The sequence below is a fragment of the Myotis davidii genome, unplaced genomic scaffold (assembly GCF_000327345.1).
Source record: "Myotis davidii unplaced genomic scaffold, ASM32734v1 scaffold197, whole genome shotgun sequence".
In the NCBI taxonomy this organism is placed as follows: Eukaryota; Metazoa; Chordata; class Mammalia; order Chiroptera; family Vespertilionidae; genus Myotis; species Myotis davidii.
The window spans coordinates 2,006,129-2,018,841 of NW_006291549.1; the positions used below are offsets into that span (position 1 = coordinate 2,006,129).

The 12,713-nt window shown below is 37.3% G+C and overlaps 1 protein-coding gene across 1 annotated transcript in view; it reads left to right on the forward strand.

Moving 5' to 3' along the window:
• Positions 1-9,752: 9,752 nt before the first annotated feature.
• Positions 9,753-12,713, forward strand: part of SH3GL2 (SH3-domain GRB2-like 2) — a 37,237-nt gene continuing 34,276 nt past the window's right edge. The window contains exon 1 of the mRNA XM_015564728.1: positions 9,753-9,821. Within this exon, the coding sequence (XP_015420214.1) occupies positions 9,813-9,821 (9 nt within the window). The 5' untranslated portion in view covers positions 9,753-9,812. The remainder of the gene's footprint in view (positions 9,822-12,713) is intronic.

Here is a 12,713-nt window from a genome sequence, read left to right on the forward strand (position 1 = left end):
TCCCTAAAGGTTCAGATACACACACACACACACACACACACACACACACACACACACACACATATGTGTGTGTGTGTTTATATGTATGCCCTTCCACACATACATATATGTATATATATTCAGTTACCTGTGACATATTTACTTGATCTTCAAACCTAGTGGCTCTGTACTGAGTTATGTCCATTAGTATTCATCCATTTGTTAAAGCCTGAAACCTAGGAGTCATAGAATTCTCTGCTTCACTCCTATATATCAAATCAGTCACAAAGTCCTGTTTATTTTATGTTCTGAATATTTACTGAGTCCATCCTTCCTCTCAGAGTTTGTGGTTCACCCTTGGGGCACTTCTACTGTCTGAACCGCAAGTTGTGAATGAAGCCCTCAAGCTTGCAGTGCCTTTCTGGAAGAAATTTCTTCTCTAGTTAACAAAGTAATAGTTCTAATCTCCTCCCTGCCCCCCCCCCATATTGATGAGTAGAAAATTAACCACCCAATTTGAAGCACAGAAGAGAATAAATGTTGAGGTTCTTAAATAACCATGTCTATGCTCTGTTTTCCCTTAAAAACTCCTGTAATACTTAATGTGTATAGTTTGTTAGTATTGCTGTAAACAATATGTCATTTTATTATACTGTTAACCTATATTAGACCAATGCTTTATCTAAAATATTTTCAATTGTATAATATAGCTTGTCAAATTATACTACCGTAAGTTATGTAATAAATGTGTATTTTTGTACTTGGAAAAAAATAAATAAAACATATGTACACACAGACTTGTATACAAATATTTATTCAAAATTCCCCCGAAACTGGAAGTAATCCAATGTCCATGGTGAATGAATAAATAAAACGTGGTATAACATGCAAAGGAATACTACTCAGCTATAAAAAGGAACTGAACTAATGATACATGTAACAACATGGATGAAACTCGTTTTTTATGCTGAGTGAAGGAGCCCAAATATTTAAAATTACCTATTGTATGATTCTACTTATATGCCATATCTAGAGAAGGCAAATCCATGGAGGTGGAAGGCAGGTTGCCTATGAATAGGAGTCAGCATTGACTAGGAATGGGCTCAGGAAAACTTCTTTGGGTGATGGAAGTGTTTAAGACTTAGTCTAGTAATAATTACACAGTTATGTAAATTAATTAAAACTAAAATAAAACACAACCCCCCAAAAAACGGAGGTCTTTAGCATGGCATGGAAGGCTCATTACCATTTGATCTCTCCTTTCTCCTGCACCCTGTTCACATCATCCCCTACCTTATGTTCTGATCTATAACAGCACTCAAGTAGGTGTAATTTCCAGCATATACTGGTTTTTGTTGCCTTTGTTTTATGTCATGTAGCAGCTTTTACCTGAGAAAAAATTCCTTCTGACTTACTTACATATACTGATTTGAGAATCAGCAAGGCCCCACGACTCTTTAATCTTTCCCCACTTGTCTTCTTATCCAAATTGGGTGAAACTGTCCATCCTGGGATCAGATGGGTTGTTTACATATTTTTACATACTAAGTCCTCAATGTACTCAATAGTTGGGTGTTTTTGTTTTTGTTTTTTACTTTAAGCAAAATGATGTTTAAGAAATCAATTCTGCCATAGGTTATTTGATATAAACAAGAGTTACGTTCCCACAGCATCTCATCAACATTACAATGAAATTCCATTGAACAAAGTAATGTTATTTGAGGACTTGCTCTATATTGAAATGATTTATTTAACCAAATATCCCACCAGATTCCTAAGTTCCCACAGAGCATGTGCCATGTCTTACTTGCATATCAAAGTCCTGGTACACAGTAGGCATTCAAGTTGAGTTCTGTTATATTTATTCTACTTGGTGAGTTTAATCTAAAGATGATTTGTCTTTTTTTTTAGAATGACATTTGCATAAATATAATCCTAACGTGGGGGAAAGTACCACAGCATTTTTCTTTCAAGAGCTTTGCATGCTATTTCCCCCCTTTCCTAATTTATTATGTGCCTTTTATGTACTATAAATATCACTCCATCAGGTAGAAATGGTATCAGTTACCATTGGGGGGAAACAGAACCAGCAGGTTCTGAAGGCAGAATTTCTTCCTCAAGGTAATCTCAGTTTTGTTCTCAATTGAATTCAGTTGACTGGATGAGGCCCACCCCCATCATCAAAGGTAATCTCCTTTACTTACAGCCAACTGATTGTGATGTTGACTACAGTTGCAGAATATCTTCACAATACTACCTCGATTAGTGTTTGATTAAACAACTGGATATTCTAGCCTAGCCAAATTGACACGTCAAATTAACAATCACCAAAATAGATACCAAAATTTTAATTGCAAGTGAATTTAGCACTCTCCTGGTTATCTCAGCACACCTCACACCTGCCCCATTTTATGGGTTAAGAAGCAGAGGCCCAAGGAAATTTGTGGTTTCAATTCACAAACCAGAAAAGGACTTGCCAGCAGTTTATCTTAACAAATAAATGCCTAGAGCTACTCCCTCTTTGCCTCATCAACTGAGTCATCAAGCCTTAGGTTCTAGGTCATTCATTAACCAGGACTGAAATCTCAAATGAATTACTGGTACCACTTTTTCTTTTTGCCAGTTCTGTTTTTTTTTTTTCTCAAGGGAATTTATGACTGAGCTTTAAATAGAATTTAAAAAATACTGCATGACATAGTTCTAGCCCTAAGTTATAGGGTCTATTTTTAGGAGACACTGTCTTTTTATATTTTGTTCATTTTCAGTGGCGTATTGCAGTGGAATATGAAAATGTATAAAATTCTTCCTACTTCCAGGGATGGGAAGCTTTATTAAAATATCCCCCCTTCTGCTCATAAATTACCCCTTATCTGATGAGGAACTGAAGTATTTGGGGAATCAACAAATAAAGAAATGCTGTTTTTTTTTATTCTGCATATTTATATTTAGGTACTTACCCCATTATATTTAGTCCTTAATGTAAGACTCAGTCAGTCCCACCATAAAGGAAGTGTGGCTGTGGTTTCAGTACAGCTAGAATCAGAGTTCGTATCCAGAATCTCTGTCCCATGTTAGGGCGTAGTCCAGCCCAGCATCAGTTTAGTTTGAGTGAAAGGGAGAAACACAAAGAGAGAAACATTGATGTGAGCGAGACACATCAATTGGTTGCCTTCCACACGCACTCAGACCAGGGCTGGGGATTCAGCCTGCCACCAAGGACATGCCCTTGACCGGAATTGAACCTGAAATTCTTTAGTTTAAGCATGTCAGACTCTTGGTCGACACGTGAGTTAAGGCCAACACTGGATCCACTGAGCCATTGCAGCTAGGGCACAATGATGTCACCTTTGAGGGGGTGATGTAAGTAGCTGCATCGTGTTTGGGAAATTCTCACTTTAGGGACATGGAATTTAGCAAGTTTTGCTTTTAACCCCAATGAACCATACCAGAGACAATTAGAACATCATGTCAATAAATTTCTCTATTTTATATATAGTAGACTGGAAGCAACATAGGCTGGAAGCTTGGAAAAGGGCCAAGCACTTAGCTCATCCAAACCCATTTTAAGATTTTTAGCTCCAGGTATTCACAGGAAAGCAGTCTTAATCCTACTGAGTTCTTGTTTTTATATTGTAGAAGAGGAACCTTTCTCCTTTTCTTCAATGTACAAATTCTACTTGGTAGTAACATATCAGAATTAGCTTGATTTAGCTAGAGAAAAATGCATTTTTTCTAAGAAAATCTGAAGTTTCTGGATGGGAAAAATAAATAATATATACTTTTGAAATTCACTTTCAAAACATCATGACATTTAAGCATTCCAAGTTAATGACAGCTGAGAAAAACTAGTGTGAAACTTATATCTCATGAAGTGAATTCACCCTGCCTTTCACACATGGGAATACCACCCATGTGTGGAAAAACGAGACATACTTGTATTTAGCCAAATACCAAGAAAATACTGCTGTAATTTTGATTCCTGTTTCCTTCTGAATATTTGATATGTCATCAAGTATTTTCATTATAAATTTTATATTTTAGTATCTTACTGATGAGTAATGATGAAAGCACCTTCATGAAGAGTCAGAGTATGGACTTCTTTTATTTATTATCATAGGTGATGCCTGTCTACAAATATTGAGAAAAGAGTACGATGTCCCACAGGGGTAGTTATTATAACTTTTAAAGAGTTTGTGCATTAAATAATGTTCTTTAAATCAGTTAAATTACATTTAGATTTTTTTTTTGCCAAAGGTAAGAAACCAACTTAAAATTATACCTTTCATGTAAGACCAGTTAAGACATAATATATCTCTTATTTTAATAATGATTTTTATAGTTTAAAAAGTGCTCTTAAATGCATATTCTAATTTAATTCTCAAAAATCCGGTGTTAGATGCTGTTGGTTTTCATTTCTTGGGTGAAGAAATTGAGGCACTAACAGGTTATGCATTTTCCCTTTCACACAACTATTGGTGTCATTGTCATGGTTAGAATTTCAGGTCTCTTGACTTTTAATCCACTTTTTAAAAAATAAAACTTACCTTGGTTTTTCTCATTGACTTGTCAGTAAGGTTTCATTATATATATGTAATTTTTGGTGATGGTTCCATGGAGCATATTGGCAGGATAATATATGAGTTCTACTTTCTGCTCTTAACAGACCAGCTATGCTTTACTTATGGAATGTTAAAGTAAATCTATTTTAATTGAAAAAATAATTCTTGATTATTTTTAAAAGGTATTATATTTACTTTCTATCATATGTGGGATGTCCCTCTGACATCTTTCTCATTTGGTATATAGAGAAAAATAGCATGAGACCACACCGTTTGCCCACATGTGTGTGTTTACATACACACTTGTGCATTTATATATAAACTAAAATACATATGTATTTAGAACCATGATTAATGTGAAGAATGTATAACATTACTCTTAAATGTAATTGTGCTAAAAGTAATTTGGTGAATGAATGTGGAATGGTTACAGTTGAGAGAGAATTTTCTTTAACTTTAGCTATACTTTAAATAAAATATCAGACATCATACTTATTGAATTTTTAATTTTGCCTGTTGCTGATGGAGAAAAAGATAATTACACTTTAGAGGGGAGAGTACACTCTCAGGGGACACAGAACCTGTGCTAACTCATAGTTAAGGGTCTTCCTTTAATTTATGGGTAATTTTTGGTCTTAGAATAATTCACTGAGATTTTTTTTCCCAACTGAATTGAACGTCTGCCTGCAAGCACTATGTTTGGTGATGTCCTCTCAGAAGTTTTCCTACAGAGAAGCCTGTGATATGATTGCCTCCATTAACATATTATAATTCAAATGAACAAGGGTCCTCAGCCATTTCACTCAGGTGGCAAGTTCCAGGTAGTCCAAGAGATGCTGTGTTTCATTATGCGAGTGCACAGGAAGTCTAATCACTTCCAGCTGCTAGAGAATGTGTTCAGGTCATGGAAAAGATGGAATCTGGGTCAGCATTTTAGATAATTGGTAGGATTTGAAAAATAAAAAACGGGAAGTAGATCCAGGTCCAAGGCTGAGGGAATAAACACACTTGATGGATGGTGAGGAAACCTGGCTGTGTACGTGAACAAAGCTGGACAAGGAGGTAAATAATTTTGCAGGTTTTAGGGTCTGAATTTGGTGTTAAGTCTGTTGAATTTTATTGATGATGTGATTTTCAAGGACACCTTTATGAGAGGCAGTTGAAGAAACAGTAGTTGGCCCTTCGGTATTTAATACACGGAATGCAATTTGGAGAGGAATCAGAGCTGTACCTAGAGGATGCAGTGTCTTTTGCCTAGACTGATGGTTACTGCGGGGGAGGCTGAGTCATTGTGGGAAGCAGTGCAGTATCATCTGAGCTGAGAACAGTGGTCAATTATTTAAGCTGTTGCTTGCTGCTGGCTCCCTCTGGCATCTTTCTTATTTGGTATATAGAGAAAAATAGCATGAGACCACATCGCTGCAGACTCAGAATTAAGACTTTTCATTTAAAACATGAGTTGATAGTATTACTTATATTTTCTTTTTAAGTCGTGCCTTTTCAGAGACATCTTAACAATAATATTTACACAAGTGCATTGTGGTTCAGTCTATAGATCTTCCTGAGTACCTGTTGTGAGGAATACAATGAAGAGTAAGAGAGAGAAAGGTGGGATTTGGAGTTTAGTTGGAATACAGAATACGTGGAGAGTGGAAGAGAAGATGGGATTAGAAGCATAAGCTCTCAGTGTTGTGCTAAGTGGATATTTGAATAGAGGAATTTTTTAGATGATACAGGGGGCATATTACAGTTCATTTGTACTTTTTAGCTTCAAATAACTTGATGATTTTCATTTAAACAGGGATAAATTTTTCAACACAGTAGCCAAAGTGTTCTGAACAGCAGCAGAAAATATTCAGTACTGTGAAATTTTGGTTTCAGGAATCACCTCACTGGAAAATAGGGGAAAACTATTGTTAAATAAATGGCACTGGGTAAGGAAAGCAAAACTCATTTTGGCCAAATGGTCTCAGGGAGCTTGTACTCCTTACCTTGATGCCTATCCATGAAAGTTTTAATAATGTTATTTAAAGAGCAGGAGGAAAAAACATTTGGCATACTCTTAAGGAATGTGACAGTTGTTATTTAGCCCATTGTTTAATTCAATGCCTTGATATATTTAGATCCTTTGTGACTTGTAAAAGCAATAGCCTGTGTAGATGTCATGTTGAATACTCTTATTTCCCCAAGAATCTAATTAGATAAGAATTTTTTTATATCAACCAACCAATCAAGTTAGTACCAGTATCTATTAACCTCTTTCACTTTTTGCTGAACTGTTTCTCTCAGAGCAGGTCAAATGTCAGCTTTTGTTAAGAAGAGAAAGATATTTATAGTCTCATTCTCCCCCGCCCCACACACACACACAGTACTTAAATCAAATAGTTAAAGCCAGTAGAATTGGCTTCAGTGTGAATTGCCAGGACTAGTTCTAAATTATTAATGGACAAAATAATCCAATTTGGTATCCTGTTTGATACAGTGAGCCAGCAACTGTGCTTCTAACCTGTTGATGAATGAAAAAAGTGGGGAAATTAAAATCACTCTCAGTTGAGTGATATGGGATTGAAATTGTGATATAAGCCCTGGTAGTTTTGCGGAGGGCCATATTTTATTTTTTAGAGATGGGCAAAATGTGATTAACCCAATGTTAACATATTCTTTAATGTTACTACAAATAGAGACATTTCTCAGCTATGTGTTTTTTTGTGACATTTTTGCAAATTAAAATTAAATCTCATAAGTCATAGAAAGGGTCTACATCTATAGTGGTCCGTAGAGGATCATTAAAATGGGTCCTTGGGATGTGGTGAGTTCCCTGACATTGGAGCCAGTCGGGTAGATCTGAGAGACAGTTAATTTGGGGTTGTGTAGCATATATTTCTTTATTGTGTAGGAGTTTGATTAGATTAGTTTCCCAGCCCAAATTTAACTAAAAAACCACATACTTCAAGAACAAAACATAAGAGGACTGGCAGTATGAGCTAAAACAGTCATCACTGAGCAAAGTGAAAGGAAGGGAACCAGTATGAAAAATCATAGTAAAAATGTATTTGGTGATAGGGAAAATGTGATAGTTTCTAAGGCCCCTTTGATTTCTGACTTTCTGTAACTAAAACCTAAGTATGCAGGTCAAGTCACTGGCAACCAGACTCTCACTCAAAGGTTTTAAGCTGAATACTATTGGCCTCCCCAGCCCCAATTCTGGTTTGGTAAACATCTTTAAGAAAGCAAGCAAATAAGTTGATTGCTGGGTCAGGTCACAGTTGGTGCTGGCTTTAGATTTGGTTGTAATAATGCCAGATGAAGTCTGGGTCTATGTGCATACCATTGAAATACTTAATAGCACCACTCAGGACACAGGTTAAGTGAGAAAGTGATGTCAAGGACCAAGGGTTAACACGGTAGTGAGTCTACTTCTGGCCATCTGAATCTAATGGAACTTTGCTCAGAGAAGGCCAGTACCATGGACAGCTCTTCAAAGTGGTGGTGTGACTGCAGAGCCCAGGGTTTAGCTTGGGAAAATTGCATTCAGGTCCTGGATCCACCTCTTCCTACATAAAGGTCAGTACTATGGATAGACAACGCAATTTATGCAATTCTCAGTTTAATCATCTGAAACATAGTAATAATACCTGTTTTTCATAGTTCTTGTGTTACACAGATGGTAAGTTACAAGTATATCAGCTATACAAATTAAGGATGTTAATATTGTTTCAACCTTTCACTTTTCATCATTGACCTTTATTCACATGTCTTATGAAAATTGCTAGATTCTTCTCAATGTATTAAATAAAAAGTAAATAAATGGCTAAGAGAGACCAGGGTACTGTAAGCAGATATACACTTGATTGGTGAGAGAAAGGAACTAGGATATGCTGCATATCTCATAGGTTCTGACACATATCCTTATATTTATTATGCCATTTAATTTTCATAACAATTCTGTGTACTTAGCAAAAAGTAGAGGAACCAGTCAATACTATGGCCTTCCCTCACATCATAGTCTTTTTATTAGTGCTGCTGGGATGAAATGAATGGTATCTGCTATTCAGGGCCAAAGTGGTGGTAGAATTCAGACTCTTGATTTCTCTAAGAGTGATCTCTTCTAAAGGAATTAAAGACAGAGAAAGAAAGGCTAGGGAATACATCTCAGCCCCAACAAGGTAATATCAGAACTTCTATAGCGAAGAGACAGGACCATGCATCCAGGAGCCCTTTTAGAAGGAAGTGAATCAAGCTCACTGAAATTCACAGATTGTTACTGAGGTTGCTGTAGGTCTGGTAATGGTGGGAATCCTTGCAAAAACCCTCAACCAGTGGCTATTAAAGGAAATGGGAAATCATACTTTGATATCTGTGCATGATAACTCTTGTATAGTAATGTCTTATTGAAAAGGGCCTAAATACCTTTACAGTTAGAGGAATGGAAATTTTGTGTCATTAGCACTTGATATCCATGCCTTTGATGAAACCAAAGCAATTTTCTTGTGGTTCCCTAATAAATTTTTATTAGACTTAACTTGAATCTATTTCACAATAGATAGGGCATCCAATTTTTTTATGAACATGAATTCTACACTTAGAAAATGACCATTTGCTTGTGTAAATGGGTGAATATACAATGTATGATAATGGGAATTCATTGAGGGGTACAGAAATGCCCTTAATCATCTTTCCGTATAGTTTATCTTACATATATAAGAATATAGACAGCTACAGGGAGCATTATAAGATTACTGTACAAGTCTTTTTACCTGAAGATCAGCTGATCTTTTTTCTCTCCAGTTTGATAGATGTTTGTGATTTCCTGTTCAATAGCCCTTGAGGAATAAGTTGAAGAAGTAGTAATTTTCTACCTAGGGTTGCATTTTAGATCCATTACCAGAGGGAGAGGATTATTATATGGTGCTGTTGTCCCTCAGAACTTTCAAAAGGAAAATGTTACTGACTAGATAGTTATGTAATGATTTATATAATAGAAAGAGCAGTGGGGTTGAAATCAGAAGATACACGAGTATTCGAATTATTTTTTCAAATCTTATCAGGTAGATTATTTAAACCCGCTGAGCCACAGTGGAAATGGGACTGCCTGCCTGTGTCACAAAATGGTTGTGAGATTATACTAGATGGTATTTGTGAAAGTGCATAAAACTTGTAAAAGAAATTTTTTAAGGAAAATTTATAATAATTCTTTTTGGTTTTTTTCCACAGAAAGTGAGTGAGAAGGTTGGAGGAGCTGAAGGAACCAAGCTAGATCATGACTTCAAGGAGATGGAGAGGGTAAGTCTTCACCACACAAGACTCCCTTTGTTACAAAACTGCCCAGCATCCTCAGAGGAGAAGGGAGAAAGGAAGGGGGAAATGTCCTCCACTGGTACCTGGGAATACATTTTGTTATTCTTGAAAATTCTCTCTTTTTTCAGTGTCTTATTTTAAAACAGAAAATGTGAAGTATCCTGTCATCCCTTTGTACTCTCCAAAGAACAGAATGTCAGTGAAGGTGAAATTCCATCCTGTGCTTTTCCTTGTGGATTTTATCATCACTTTTCCAGATAGGGACCACGTGGAGCTGGCATTGAAATATGGGGAGGTGGGAAGAAAGAGAAGATGGGGAAATGGTACCTTGAATGTTTTGGGGAGAAATTCAGTCACTTTCTGGCTTCAGAAGACATTCCCTACAGGACCGTGCCAGCCATAGGAGCAGGGCGATGTGGGGAGAAGGCCGTGGTGGGGCCAAACCCACCCTGACTCTCCCTCCTCTTCCGCTGCTGGTTGCACAAGTCAGTTTATTGCTTGGAGTCTCTATGTTTTTATAAATGTAAGAAGAGAATATGAATCACTTTTTGAGGGACTTTTATGAAGGGTGAAAAATAGTGTAAATCCTTTAGCATTCTGCCTAAAAGTCGGTTCTCAATAAGTGAACCTGGAGGTGAACAGAATATCCCATTTCCTTTTCTTGTGACATATTGCCACAGTTTCTCTTTTTCTTTTCTTTCGCTTTGAGACTGTTTTTAGCAAGTGATACTTAGGCTTATGGTGAAGAGTGTGTATCGCTCTGTGCAAAGAACTATTTTAGGTGTTTAAAACACATATGGGCAAAGGACCTGGGAATACAAACCCTGTCCTTGAACAGAGAGGATGTCAAAAGCCTGTGATGCCTAGAAATCATATTTTTACTTAGTCCGTTTGAGTTCCAGTAGGCTGCCTCAAGTTTGCTATTTTTGCTCTTTGTGGGAAGAGTCCAACAAAGACAATGTCTGGATATTCTCTGCCTCATGTTTTTTCAGTTTTTCTTCTGATGAGTTCATTGATGCATTTAACAAACTCTTCTTTTGTGCCTCCTGTGAGCCAGGTGTGGAAGGTATGGCTGTGAACAGGATAGACAAGGTTCCTGACTGCATGGAGTTCTTAGTCTAATGGGGAAGGACGATTACGGACAAATACCAACCAGTGTGGCAAGGGGAACGAGACATGGCACTAGGGAAGCTTAAAAGAGAGGAAACTCACCCACGCAGAGAAGACTTTCCTGTTTAAGTGAAGATGCGGGGGATGAGTGAGAGTTAGAAGAGCCTGGTGTGTCCTGGTGCAGGGAACAACAGATAAGAGAGAATAGGACACGTTTGAGTTCCTGAAAAAAAGATGAATTGCCAAGAGAGAGTAGTCTCGTAAAATGAGACTCTAGTATTTACCCAGCTGATCATTCTAAGTTCTTGAGATGGATGTCACTGATAGGATAGGGACCCAGGAGAGAGGAGAATTAATATGCGTCCTCAGTCCCAACCAGGAATCTGGGAAGCCAGCCTGTTACGCCAAATGCCTGACAGCCAGTCTCCCCCGCTGGATTGAAGCTGACATTGGTCCCCATTTCTCATCTCTGGACAGTTCTGAATGCTACCTGGTCATCAACCAGAGCTGGTAGCCATGGCTGTTCATAGTTCAGGAAACAGTATTCTACCTATTCTTCTCTTACAGCATCTGAATCTCCAGACACTGACACACCTGCTCAGAATGACTTGAGCCTGACTTCACCCCCTGTAATATTTGAGCTCTACGCTCATTATGAGCAGCCATGCAAGTCTGTTCCTTTGCACCAACCTCTGTCTATATCTGATCTTCCTTAGTCCTCCCTTATCCTTTGATGTCTCCCTCCACCCTCACCCTGGAGGGAATTTACAGTATGTCCCCTGGCCAGTGCCATGTCATTGATGACAGATTAGGCAGGTATTTAGGAATTTAGAGCTAAGGAGTCAGAATTTGAGTTCTGCCTTCATCTGCCAGGGTGAAGGTTTGCTGGCTAAGCTAAGACAACTAATTTTTGTTTCTTAAATTATAGTAAACAGAATAAGAAATTTGTAGAACAGAGTAGAGTTTATAACCCAACAACTAATTGAGGTTTTGAATCCATTCTAATCTTGCAAACTAATTGAAATAAAAGAGGATTTTGCAAGTATTTTACATCAGGCAAAGACCCAGACATCCCTCGAGTCTGAAGGTAAGGTTTATTTCTCCTATTTTCTAGAAAAATAATGAGTTTCTGGAGGTTTATTTCAAAATCTAGATATTCCTACAATAAAGTAAACACTTAGTAATCATTTGAAGAACACTCTTGTGGTTTTGTATTTGGCTTTATAGCTATGTAAATTGGGAGATTTAGATTTCAGTGCAGTGTGGAAATTTGTTTTATTCCATTTTCTTTCACACATCCGTTGTCTATCAGTGGCTCTATTGAAAATTTTATACTTTTTACCCAAGCTAAATTTGCAATAACAGTAAAGATTTCTGTGGTAATTAGAAAGCACATACTTTGGATTTAGACTATCAAATATTTTATCTCCTGTTAATATGTTTATTACTCACAAAAGTGTTTTAGCTCAACATTCCCAAGGCTACAGAAGAATCATCCCTTTACAGTCGGCTTTCTGATCATAAGGATGTGGAGTAGAGAGAGCTTGTTCAGCTGTATTCTCAGAAGTGCAATTAGACAACAAAATGAAATAAATTAGAGGTTTGCATCAAGCAGCACTACCGGGAGAGAGAAGTGGGGATTCCTAGAAGTTGTTTCTCTAATCAGCCACCGCAGCCACTCTCCTGCTAAGATGCAGTGAAATTACCCTTTGTGTCTGTCAGTCCCTGCAGCGTCCCCTCCCACAGCTGATTGGGTGAATTCCTGCT